Genomic DNA, 14,176 nt, shown 5'->3' with positions numbered 1-14,176 from the left:
TTATCGCATATTTACACATACTTAGAGAATGGGAGAAAAAATTGACTTTATCTTTTTGTAATGTTAGCGATAAATAAACATGACGTTTAAGACAGTTTTCACTAATGATGTAAGGCAAAGTGATATAGTCGGGATAACTTACTTTTTTCAAAATGAACAAGTAAGAAATTTTTTTGATAATTACGGTACATAAAAAAGGACAATATATTTTATAATAAAACTTTCATTGAAACATTATTTTTTATATTCGGCGGTAAATTATTGCTTCCAAAAAAAGGTGGAAATTTTTCACTGTTTTTTTCATGGGGCAAAGTGAAAAATAAAATATTTTTCCAAAGAATAATTTTCCATTCGATTATTAAAGATATTTTGGATCAAATAAATGAGTAAATAAAAGAAGGAATGAATAAATGAAAAGGAAATGAAACAATAAACGAATAAATAAATAAATAAGGCAATAAACGAGAAAAATAAATAAGTTAATAAAATAGTGAATGAATAAATAGATAAGAGATTAAATGAGAAGGAATATAAGTGAAATAATTAATAAATGAATGCGTAAGTGATGTGATAAAAGACTGAATATGTAAAGAAATGAACTATTTCACTTTGCCCCATCCACTTTTTCCCGCATGCACTAGGCTAAATGCACAAAGAATTTAAAATGCAAATTAGATTAATATTAAAGAAATAAATACCGCACTGAGCATTAGTAGGTTTCAATCAATACTTAAAATGTTAATAACAGGAAGTTTATCATTTAGCATAACAAAAATAATTTTCGACTTACAACAAAATATTACAACATGAGTATAATTTTTGAAAATTGCTTGTATTATTATATTCTTTGATTTTTAGAGGTAATTTTTTCTTCACTGGAATAGACTACGTGTGTTACTACATAGTTAAAATATTACTAGGTAGGTGACACTAAAAGCAGAGTAAATATTTGCCCCGCTATTTCACTTTGCCCCACATTAACCTACTAGGGAAGATAAGCACAGTTGTTCGCCTGCTTTAGAGAAAAAAACTTTTTGGATTATAAGATTTTAAACACAAAACACTGTATCATACATACATTTTGGGAATCGAAGTATGTTACTTTTGCTACATGCATCACGTGACCTGTTTACAGTAGATTTTTCACAAATCGCGTAGTTTGCAATTCGGTACGGGAAAATAATTTTGAATTCACTGACCTAATAATGACCTAACGCACTTACAGTAGTGACGTTTGCATCCTAGCCCCTTTTTGCACTACGTTTATAGTTTTGCTAAGTTGTAGTAATAATAAATTCTTAAACAATATATACAGGGTGAGTCTGAACACTTGAGCTTTAAGGGGTGTTAAAGGGAACGAGAAGAAGCAAAAATCATGTAGGAACATTTTTCGCAATGTTAATGAGCTTTATGCACACAAAACGAGAAGTTAATGAACCCAAAGCAGGTCAGAAATTTATTACACAAAGACGATTTTACTCAACATTTTACTTTTTAAGAAAGGTTTAGAGCAGTTGTTAAAAGTAGAGCCGCTATATAGATAGGCCGACTCATTAGCTTAAGTTTAGCCATTTTGGATCGGATTTTTCATTGTTGCACTGCTAGGGTTACCACAGCAAAGTTTTGAATTTACCTAAATTTGCCGAAATTAATATTTTATTTACTAAAGAATTCACGTGCGGGTCGCTAATAATTGCTCACAGTGAACCAAAAAACGCGAGAACTCGGCAGAAAAGACAACCACTCAAACACGCGCTACGTCGGCTCAAGCTTTAATACACGCTTCACAACAAAGGCGCAACGATCGACGAAAGTTTGTCGATAAGGCTCGTTATTGCAACAGTGTCACTGCAAAGTCTCCTCTCTGCTCTTGCGGAGAAATAGGGGACAGCCTCCATTACATCTTTGACTGCCCACAGACAGAAGCCCACCACCTCCGCTGTCCTCCAGGCACATCCCATCAAAAACGCCTGAAGCAGGCACTTACATTGCGGCATAGCATCGTGCGTCTTAACGCAATCTTCCATTCTTTGTCAACCGAAGGTTACCTGCACCAGAGCTCACTTTAATTACTTTTACCCTTGCATTTTTATTTACTCACAGCTTTAGTATCAAATGGTTGACTCTTTACACATTCTGTCCTTCTGTATATCTCCTATTACATTGTGCAATCTAATGATTGTTGGCTTTGCTTTTGCTGGATGTAGCTGAGTGTATTTTCTGTTTGTGTCACTTTGTTGATTTGCTACCACTATTCAATGGTGTATAGCTGTGTACCCTGTGTAATGTGTGTATATTTATATATATATATATATATATATATATATATATATATATATATATATATATATATATATATATATATATATATATATATATATATATATATATATATATATATATATATATATATATATGTATGTATGTGTGTACATGTGTTTTTTTTTTAATCTTTATGTGATTTCAAAATTGTGTAAGCAAAATTCCTGTCTGTCGGAATATGATTTCATGTATTGCATGCATTATGTACGGCATATACAATGTATCAACTCACCGATTAACACAGCTGTCTCCAGGGCCCCATCCAACCGTTTAAACCACACATAGTGGTAGGTACGGGGACCCTGGAGTGTTATGTCAGTGAAATGTATGTACTACAGCTGCAGTCCGCAACTTTCAAAAGCCACTTTAAACCTTTCTTAAAAGCCAAAATGTTGAAAAAATTGTCTTTGTGTAATAAATTCATGACCTGTTTGCATCCATCAGTTTCTGGCTGTGTGCTGAGTATGCAGCGTATCAGCATTGTGTCTGCAACCATTTATTCCAGTATGATTTTTGCTTTCTATCCTCCCCTCTAACACCATTAAATTGTTTTCCAAGATTTTAGACTCACCCCGTATAGTTCTTATGTTTTCCACTGTAATACTATAAATGAGTTATACTTTTCTGTTTAAAAAATGAAAATGGCAATAACAGTTATATTTACCTGAAACACATTCCCATACATAAAAACGTATTTTGTTAAACTTGGTTTGATTCTTCTCCGAATGCTGCAGAAAATACCTTTGAAAAAACCTATCGAGTCATGTATTCTACATTTTATAAAAACAAAGATGAAATTATATGTGAAAGTTACAATGTTAGAGGGCAAAAATTTGATAAATAAATAACTTGCTCTTATTTTGAAGTTATGAAGAATCTCCTTATACATTGATGTGAGCCTCAGGGGTATGCTATCCAGATGACTTCATCTCTGAAGTTGACTACTTTGTTTTATTAAAAACTCCTAGTAACCTCAAACACGAGAAGCTAATTTATTCGAAAAAATTTATATGCTATACCCCGTAGCAGCACCTGTGTTTAATTTTCGCACATAAGTAAAAGTTTTATTAATATAAAACCAAAATTGTTTTGAACTAAATTAAATATAACATTTAATCCTCTCATGTCAGAAATGTGAAAGAATAAGAAAAAAACTGGTAGTTTTTTTCACAAAAGTCTGTTTTCTTCCATAAGCTTCATACGAAGTCCGATGCGTCATTTAAAATTGTTTGGGAGTCAACTTTGTTCAAAACTAATTTAAAAAAAAGATGCACACATAATATACTCGTATATAAGTTAAAAAGGGATAAAATGTTTGCTTACCTGGGAAAAAAAAGTTAATTTAGCAGTTAAAATACTGGATAGACATTTCTTAATAGAAACTTGACTAATTGGTCGACAATGAGGTATTGGCATTCGTTGAACCGTTTAAAGGTGACTTTTGTATTAATTTTAAAGAATCCTATTTGTTTTACAGAAATGAATGGTGTCACAGAAAAAAAAAAAAAGGTAATTCTGCAGATGCCTAGAAATCAAAATATCAGTACTTGAAGTATGTACCTCATATGAGGATAAGTAAGGTAAGAAGATTAAAAAAGAGAAACAAAACCCACCTTTATCTCTTTGCTATTACCGGTACCTACTACAAATGCTGCGATTGTGAAAAATCCGGATATAGATATGGCATATTCGTTTACCATAAATAAGGCAAAGATTCACTTTTACCTTTTTGCATGAATCTTCAATTACCTTCAAGATGCTATCAATCTGCTCGACAGAAAGAGGTGCAGTATCAGCATTGGGAACGGGCGAGGGGGTGGGTCGACCAGAAGTATCTGGAGACCGCTGGATTGAACCTAACACAGGAAACGATAGATGTTCCATTAAAGTAAAAACATTAAGTAGGAAAACTGCAACGATAAGTGAAAAGTGCAACAATATCAATCAAAACTTGCTTTATATGTGAAGAAAATGAAGCAATTTGTTGGTACTTTTAATGTAACCATGGAGTAACAATTAGACTAGAGTGCACTTTAGGATTACGCGTTGGCTATTCTCGTGAAAATCGTTTTTATTACCATTTGGCGAGTGGAAGGCTCTAATTTTCAGCCAAAAAAGCAAGTTTAGTTAAACACCTAATTCAAATTTAACCATGATGTAGGAAGAAAGATAACAAATATAGAAACTTTCTTCTTCTAAAAAAAATATTATACAGGCATTTTACTGTGTTCCGCGGCAGAGGTAAAACGAGTTAGAATAAAATTCACAATTCAAATGCAGTTTTGGGGCACATTGTGCTGTTGTAACTTGCTTATGACCCACTTATCACCGCATTGTTTTTTGAGCAATCACGATTGCTAATTGTTTTCATTTGACCGTCCTTGATGTTTGGTTCCTTTTTGAACCCTACCATCCTCTACAGGTGCGACTCCTCCCGGTAGCCGCTGCTCCTGGTCGGTGGCGTCCATATCCTACACACACGCACGCTCATACACACTCACACACATCCACATACGCGCCTTTACACACATACACACACGCCAACGTGCATACACACAGGTCGACGCACACACATAAGCCTACACATACACAACTATGCACACGTAACCGCCCAAGCGCTAGGACAGGAACCGTTTCTAAAACCAAGCGAATGGGATATAGTAACCAATGAGTAGGATCCTGTCGCAACTCGTGATTGCGAAAAACATAATTTGAATTCAAAATTTCAGAATTCAAATTAATTTTGAAAATTCGAGAGGTTTTTTTTTAAATTTTATTTATTTACCGTTAGTATGCTGAATTTTACTTATTCCTTGTCAGCAAAACAAATATAATTCTGCAAAAACTATCTTTTTTAGTTTAACAATTGAAAATTGTTTTCTTCTGCATTTTAATTTCTTACACAATTAATAAAATACTGTTGTTTCTCTCTAAATATTGATGTTTTTCTTCTTCCGCTCTTCCTATACAGTAAACTACCGATTGTCCACGGAATTGGGTGATACGATAGACGCGGAAAAGAAACATCGCGGATAAACCGCAAAAAGACTAAAAGGAGGGACAAATAAGGTAAAAGTTGTCCTTCCTAAAAAACTTAGCTGTGTTGATGCATAATACTTTCTACAAACAATGAAAATATGAACTGTACAGTAAAATTGTTTTGTATTTTTGCACAACAGAACTTAACATCAATATAGAATAAGTGTGTGTACGATGAAAAAGCACAAAAATAAATAGATAAATAAAACAAAAACAACCAAGTTTGAATTTTCAAAAAAAAAAAAAGTTATTGGTATTTGCTTTTTGCTGCGAAAATACATGACTTGCGGATAATTCGCCCCGCAGACAATCCGCTTGCGGATGATTGGGAGTTTACTGATGTATAATATTTATCAGTGGTGTCGCTACTTTGTGCATCCCGCCCCGGTGTCACCCATCTGGGGGGGGGGGGGAGTCATTTGTCAATACTTAGACTTAGTTGTGACTTCCTCTTATACCAAAAACCTGAAACCCATTATCATTCCCTGTGTTTGAGATAAGTTTGAAATAATTAAAGGGCCATCAATTTCATACTTTTGTGAGCTTTCGACCCACACATGCGTCTACAGCAAATTAAATAAAGAGCACCCATTGTTTTTGTTTATCTTTTTATACATTAGATCACTTAAAAATTCGTTATAACACAAATGTACTTGTTTCTGAAAATTGTATTAGTTTCACGTTTGTATACAATATCAAAACTTTTTTTTTTTTTTGCGTTTGTAGTGGGCGAGGGGGGTGATACCACAAATTACAGCCCTGGGTGTCCCCCATGCTAGGTACGCCACTGCATTTATGCAACATAGTAATTTACATGAAGCTTGTAAAGCTATAGAACAAAAATGGGGAGTTTTTAAGTGTTTATGTTTCATAAATTTCTGATTTAAAGTTCAGCAACAATATTTTTTTATATGTATATAATTTATTTTTCAACGCCTTTTTCGCGCTGCTCAAAGTTACACTGAGTGTCAGACTAACTTTGAGTCAGTTTAATAGCTCATTTTAAATGGTTTTAATAACAACTATTTTCTTATTTCGTATAACTAAACGATGCTTTAGAAGTTTTTCTTTTGTTTTATGCCAATAGATGCAATAACCCTGTCTAAATTGGCGTGGGGTAGTTAAAAGTAATGCCCTGAATCATAGAATAAAGTAGTGATACGTCGACCATCTTGGGGCTAAACGATGCTTTCTGTCTGCTATGGTGAAGTAGAGAGTTTTGTTTCTTGATTGTGGTTTCTTATTAATTTTAAGTTAATACACAATTAAGAAGCAAAATACACTGCTTCATTATAACAGATATAGGTAGAAAATAGCATTTAGCAGCAAGACTGCGGACGTGTCGCTAGTTAGGCTACAATCTAGGGCTTTTGATAAACACAGAGAAAATGGGACGACAAGTTACCCCAAATGACTGCAAAGACTTTGTAGAATGCATTGCTTTAAAGTTAATTTTCAGCGAACAGAATGATGAACTTACTCGACTGTTGTGACTTGAGCCCTTCCTTGCACCAGATGGGCGAGGGAACAATGAGGGTTCCGATCATCTCGTCTGTGATGACGGAGTCACCGGGCGGGGGCGGGCAGACGAGCGACTCGATGTAGTCGTCCGTCGTCGTCCTCATGGCCGAGGCCAGGTCCGGCGGCTCCGTCCGGGAAGACCGCATCATCATGCAAAGAGACAGTTCCTCCTGCAGGACGCTTTCGATGTACATCATGTCCAGGTCCGAAACGATGGCGCCATTGATCACCATGATCTCGTCTCCCTTCATCAACCCTGCAACAGAAAGCTAGGCCTGAGAACTTGAATTTCCAGTCAGTAGCCAGTTAAGCCCTAGATGTAGTATTAACCAGACACGCAACGGGAAACCGTTTCCATGGGCAACCGAGCCTTTTTAGTAGACGGGCAAACGTCCAAAAAGAGCATGCGCGCAAACAACTTTTTTCCGTAGCCAGATAAGACGCAAACAGCGTTGCGTCCTCGTTGCCTACGCGTTTGCCCCTCTACTTTAAGTTCCGCGCGTTTACTCACGGTCAGTGGCTATCGCTACCGGGATTGTGCATCTAGGTATACTACATCTACGGCTGTACCTCAGAAACAAATTAACGTAAATCCAAAAATGACGTTTTTCAGGCTTCTTCTGCGTTGTACCTAGAATCCCATCCGGCATTGAGCATGAGCCATAACAGCTGAATTCTATGAAGCAATTTCCTTCATAATTATTTACCTATGATATAGGAGAATGAGTTCTAACCTTTGCATGCACCAGACAAACGTTTTTTGCGCGCTCCAGGGAAGTAGCGTTATTGTGACTTATGTTACTCTGCCTTAGAAGTACAGACACTGAATCCTTTTTAATTAATTACAACTTGTCTAAAATGTGGTTTGATATCAGTTTTTCGATACGCATTTAGCATTATGCAATCACAATGGCGATATTTTAATCCTATCATGCTTCGTCAACTTAAATGTTGCTTGCATTCTGCCGTGCATTATAGCTCCAGCTAAAAACATTAGGATAACATTTTTCTTTAAAATACAGATACTCGACCTTTTCGCATAACTTTAGATAGTTGGCAGTTAAAAGTTTTGTATAGAGCAACGCTGGGTTTAAAGTTATGTTCTATTGTACATGAGAGATGGGAAAACATACACACGCACATTAAGGCAGCTTTTATTCCTAGCTGCAATGCAAAAACAACAGCTCGAAAGTTCTTTTACGAAGACGTTCTTTTCCGCAGGAGAGACAGAGAATTTGAGTGACGAAGATAATCCATTTCACTTCTACAGTAATTTCATCTTCCCTCTCTAGTATTTTTATGCCTACAAAGAAATAAATCTGTTTAAAATATCAAGGAAAGTTGACCTTATAATCTGAGTTTCTGGATTTTGGTGCTAAACAAAAATGAAATGCCTGGTAACATTAATAAAATTTAATAATGTATCTTTCAAAATGGTGTATCTAAACAACTTTAGCTTAAAGGCTGTTTCAATGTGCAATGCTTCAAGAAGAGAGAGTGAAGTATTAATTTAGTAGCATGCACCAATTTTGTCGTAGTATGCTTTTAATTTATTTAACTTATATTCTGTTTTCAATAAAGCTTATCATGGAAATACGCTCGTCATATATAGTGACTAGGTTCCAAAGCTTTTCGATTTATAAACACTTGTTTTTGAGAACATTTTTTTTTTTTGGTCCCAAACCTAAAGAGTTTGCAAAATTTATCGCCAACTGTACTGTATTGTGGTAGTACTGTACTGTTTTAAAGTCGTAAAGTTTGGTGTGGAAAGATCATGAAGACAAGAAATCATACCTTGTTGATGAGCGAGACTGCTTTCTTCAACTCTACTGACGTACACGCAGAGTTCGTCTTGATGATCAACATTCTCGACGAGTTCTGCTTCCACACTGAAACCAAAAAGCTGCTCAAGACTATGGCGTCCTAACTCGACCTGGTAGAGTACTTTGGGACACACCTCCAGTACTTCATATAGCTAGAAGAAAACCTTTAGTAGTCTTTAAATTCTTTATAAGTCTACATCCGCGTATTAAGACCACATAGAGTCTTCATACTATGTAACTACTATAAGACGTTGTGCTTTTAGCAAGAAAGATAAAACTTTTCTTCTGCAAAAGTTTTAAAAATAATGGACATGGTTTTTAAAATAAATATAGTGTGTGGCTCGATTTTTATGAATTAAAAAAATACCAAGCATGGGAAAATTATGGTAACGTGATCTTGCCGTGTTTTCAAAAATATTCTTGCCACATTCAAAAAGTTTCATCTAAGTGAAAAAAAATCTGCAAAGTAAATATATTCAACATCAAGAATCATTAAAGGTTTCATTAAATTTGAAATTATCCGCTATGTAAATGTAACATGCCACAAAATAACATTAAAATTTCGATATAAATATAATAAGAAAATTTCGAAACGTCACAGATAAGTTTCATAATGCATAAGTTAAACGAAATTTAGAGGTAAATATCAAGACTAGGAAATTTTTCTGGTCGTTTGTGGCGAGTGGAAAAAAATGTATTATTCTCCATAAATTTGTTTTTTTTTTTTTGTAAAAAAAGAAAAAAAAAAGAAAATTAAACATTAAGCACTTTTCATAATGCACTCAAAAGGACAAAATAACTTTTCTGGGCCAGAATGGACAATTTAAGAATTCTTGTGGTTTTCGAAAATTCCAAGAAAATAACACCACAAACGAAGAAAAGTGTTGCTCAATTCATGAAGAGAATTTCTTATCATTATCTAGTTTTCAATCATAACTTTGAGTGTTGAAATATGCATATTTTTCTTATTGAGAAAGTTTGGTTTGAAATAACTAAAACCGCACTTTTCTTCACTTGTGGTGTCATTTTGTTGGAATTTTCGAAAACTAAAGGAATTCTTAAATTGTCCTTTGTGACCCAGAAAAGTTATTTTGTCCTTTTGAGTGCATTATGAAAAGTGCTTGGTATTTTTAAAAAAAAATCTGTTATTTTATTCTTTTTAGTGTAAATGTATTTCAGAAATAGAATAATTTTACCCTCACGAAACTTCACCTTTTTTTTCATATAAATGCTGGGTACTAAAAGGAAAATAACCTATATACATGTCTAAAACTTTAAGCAGTTGGCACTAAAATTTAATCCTTGTTTCTCTCTAGGATTTATGCTTGCTAATTTCATGCTTGCTTCAGAGAAGCCTTGATTCAAAATTTTTATTATGATTGCTTTTAACATTACTGTTGCAAGGCAACACAATTTGTAACGATGTGTTTTATATTTAAGCATTTAATAGGGAAATTACATGAAATTTGCTGTTTTCCATCCTAACTGAAATAATAATTTTATTTTAGAATTTTAATTTTTCAGCGCTAAGTTGTACCTTAAGATTAAGAAAATCATTTAATTACATCCCGAAGTCTCTAACTGGTCTAGTTGCAGAAATATAAGCAAAACTATGTCTCAGATTTCTCCGTGACAATCAGGCTAAGAATAATAAAAGTGCTTAATAAAAAAACATCTGCGTCTAGCGATGGGCCTTTTTCGTTTGAATTCTGGCAAGTTGTATTTAAAAGACGTTTTCGAAATCCAAATAGCGATAGCATCTTAGCACGTTAGTACTGCGATAGCACGTTTCTCATCGAATAGGTTTCGTCTAGACATGACAAAATCATAAGACATAAACCAACCCAAGGTAAGGAGGAAGTCGGGAAGATGTAAACCAACTCCCTAATTTCGTATACAAACTTGGCTCCATCCTCATATAAATAAAAGCCGATGATCGATTAACCCGCGTGTTTCAACAATGAAACTCGCTTTTTGGATATATAATTTGATAATGTGTTTTGGTAATGTTTAACATGTAGGGAAATGCTTTATCGTGACAAGGCTGAACTCGATCCGGTAGCTTAACTGTTTTAACGGAAGACTCATTTACGGGGAATGGAGAAACGAAAATGTGGTCAGCTATGAACGCTATCTACTGGAGTTTAGTGTTAATCCACGGGAGTTAGGGTTACAATTTCAACTATCAAAATATCACAAAACAGGCCATTGTTTCGTTCAAATGTCGAAGCAATTTTCACCCGTCATACCATGACGGGCGACTTTCTAGTCAATTATAAAAATCTTGAGGTGTAACGTCGTTACACCTCAAGAAGTCGTTGCTCAATTAAATTAAAAATCTATCGAACACGATCTCCTGCGTCGTCTTTTACTTTTCAGCCATTCGTCAGTTTGTGTAAAATGAAATACAGTAAATCCTCGTTTTACGCGGGGGTTACGTTCTACGGAAATGCCGCGTAAATCGAAACCGCGTAAACTGAGACCTAATAGTAGTGTTAAAATAGGGGTTAGGTTCCGTAGATAAAAAAAACTTTATTCTAGTGTTATCTAATTGTAAAATAAGTTTAATGTGTACTTTTATCGTTTATTAAGCACAACATGCATAAAGAAAACATAAACTAATTTCGTGTTCTTTTATAAAGAGCTGGCTATAATAGTCTGTTGTCAGCCATTAAGAATTTTTCTCTAATTTTTTTGCAGAGCATTAACGCATCCATGGTCACTTGCATCATTTCTATGATAGAATCTTCCTTCACTAACAAATCAGAAAGATCATTTATATTGTCTAGGAATGGCTCAAAATTTTCAATTTAAACGTTTTGGGTTACGTGTCACCGAAGTTGGTATACTGGTTGGTTTTGGCCTCCTTTGTCACTCCTAAAAGCTCTTCTTCCAGCGAGTTCTGAGCTGTGTGCGTTTAATAATTTTACTTCTGGAAAGAGCTCTGGAACCAATCGAATAAAATGCCTCCAGGGGTCCAAGTTCGGTTATTAGCACTCCAAAATGCAGTTTATTACGTGTAATCTGCAATCTTTAGGAGTTCGAATTTTGAAAGAGAGGAAAATGTTATTTGTTGCATTGCCGCATCCGCGTAAAACCGAAACTCATCCGCGTAAAATGAAATCAAGGTGTCAAATCTTAAATCGCGTATAATCGAAAGCGCGTAAAATAAACCCGCGTAAAAACGAGGGTCTAAATAAATATATTTAACAATTGCATTACTAATATGGAAAAAAATTAACAGCAATTAGTTTTTAAATTGCCACAAAAGCGTTAAAATTATGTGTTTAAATTAAGACTAATATTAAAGAACTTATTATTAAACATTAGCAAAGTTGGAGTTGGAAAAAGTGGTGATGGAATGATGCTAAGAGATTTTTAGCCGCAAATTTTTATAATTTAGTCGTCACATGCTGCTAGTCTTGATCTTTAGAAATTAGGGAGATCGAACTACTTACGTTGATGAGATTCTCGATGAGTTCGTTCCGCGGTGGTACAAAATACTCGTCGACATCTTTCCTCTTCTTGGTTCGCAGAAAGTGATCGTTGGGAGAGAGTTGCTTCTTAGCACAAGCACTCCACAACACCTCCTCCACCGTCATGTTGTCACGAACATTCAGCGAGCTCGTCGACACCGTCTAAAAGAACCGAAAAAAAGTCCATGAAACACTGAACTTTATTCTGATTATTGAGAAACAGTTCTCGATTTGAATGAAACGATTTAGTCACAGAATCAGAAATCACCGGCTATTTTACTTCTCAGTTTTTAGGAATGATTTTGTTAATAATTGTGTAGTTTCAAAATATAACAGAGAGGGAGAAGAGATATAAAATGTAAAATGATGTTTAAACTTGATAGCGAAATTATTTAGGCATTTAAAGATACATCAATGAAAATTTCGTTTAAATGATGGCCAGTTGCAATTTCTGTTCTATGTGTCAATGATTGGAAGACACACACACATTAGATTGTCTTCTATTCCTCACCACTTTGCAAAAAGAGCTCAAAAGCTACTGAAGTGGTTAATAGGATTTGCTATAGTTTACCATCTTACTGTGTGCATCCAGGCTCTTGCGAAAGACGTATTGAGTCGTTCTTTTTCTAGGTTAATATTTCCCCAATTGCCTCGTTTTACCATGAAGTACTCGAACAAATTTCTCCCTAATATCTCCAGTATGCTCTAAACAGCCGTGTTTTATATTTATTAATGTATTTAGAGATACATTAATAAAAACTCGATTCAAATGACGACTAGTTATAATTTCTGTTCTATACTTTAATGATTGTAAAATACACTTGCGAAATTATCTTCTATTCCTCAACGCACTGCAAAATATCTCGCTTAATATACTGCTGAGCATATCCAAGCTTTTTTGAAAGGCAAACTGAGCTTTGTTTCCATATAATTATTTCACCAATTGCCTTCTGACAATACGAGGTACTCGAGCAAGTTTCCTTCAAATAACTTCAACATGCTCCAAAAAGCTGTGCTGTATATATGTTATGTAAATGTAAAGTGAAACTAAAGAAAAAAAACTGGTAAATAAGCTGGTTAAAGATGTATTGCACTCAATCAAGGTAAACTTCGAATAATTTTGTTACTTCGCGACTCTTACAATGTTTCATGATATTTGACTTTAAAAAATTCTGACGATACTCAAAGCTACTAAATGTCAGTAATGCTTTGAACCAGACTAATATTTCATTTTAAATGGATTTAAAAATACTTTTTTTCAATTTTACATAATTATACAAGAGTTGTGACGTGTTTCTTACGCTTTATACCTAAAAATACAATAAATTTCTTAACACATGGGCTGGGTTTAAAATCGAGAAGTTCCAAGTCTTCGTGAATTACTGTAATGAAGTTACTAAGTATTAGGATAGCTTTGGACCAGATTAATAATTCATTTTAAATGGATTTAATAATTACTACTTCTTAATTTTTCATATTTATACAAGATTTGTGGAGCTTTTTTTTTCAGCTTTATACCTAGAAATACAATGAATTCTCAAAATGTGAGTGGGGAACTTTAAAATCGAGAATCTGAGGTTAAAAGTTATTGTGAATTACTGTAATGAAAATTTGATTGTATGACCCAGTTTTTACTGGGGGAAATGCGTATGTACATATAGCAATAAATCATTCACGAATTTTTAAAACTATGCATTTTACGACACAATTTTACGGTACCGATTTGTTTTCAAATGACACAAATTAAAAGTTTCTCTTTGGATAAGTTTATTTGTGTGGAAAAAGTTAAGCCAAAAGTTTGAAGTTAAATAGCTGGACAATTTACCTGATTATCAGGAATCTGTATTTTGATTGACCGTTCAGGCATTGAGGGTAAATCTAAGCTGCAGCTTGAAGTGTTGGATAGAGAGCGCCTGAAATAAAAAATAAATAAATAAATAAATAAAATGAATGAACTGTAGGCTATGATTCAAGTGATTCTTTATTCGGAGAGTA

General features: G+C 34.3%; 1 protein-coding gene across 1 annotated transcript in view; it reads right to left on the bottom strand.

The window, feature by feature from the left end:
- Positions 1 to 14,176, bottom strand: part of LOC129216874 (protein still life, isoform SIF type 1-like) — a 184,434-nt gene that overhangs the window by 68,174 nt on the left and 102,084 nt on the right. The window contains exons 14-18 of the mRNA XM_054851126.1: positions 14,007 to 14,094; positions 12,164 to 12,343; positions 8,677 to 8,857; positions 6,842 to 7,138; positions 4,048 to 4,178 (exon numbers count right to left, since the gene is read on the bottom strand). Coding sequence (XP_054707101.1) covers positions 4,048 to 4,178; positions 6,842 to 7,138; positions 8,677 to 8,857; positions 12,164 to 12,343; positions 14,007 to 14,094 — 877 coding nt within the window. The remainder of the gene's footprint in view (positions 1 to 4,047; positions 4,179 to 6,841; positions 7,139 to 8,676; positions 8,858 to 12,163; positions 12,344 to 14,006; positions 14,095 to 14,176) is intronic.

This window comes from Uloborus diversus, chromosome 1 (assembly GCF_026930045.1).
Source record: "Uloborus diversus isolate 005 chromosome 1, Udiv.v.3.1, whole genome shotgun sequence".
NCBI lineage: Eukaryota > Metazoa > Arthropoda > Arachnida > Araneae > Uloboridae > Uloborus > Uloborus diversus.
The sequence above is the reverse complement of the archived record's forward strand: the minus strand, read 5'-3'. Positions and strand labels throughout refer to the sequence as shown.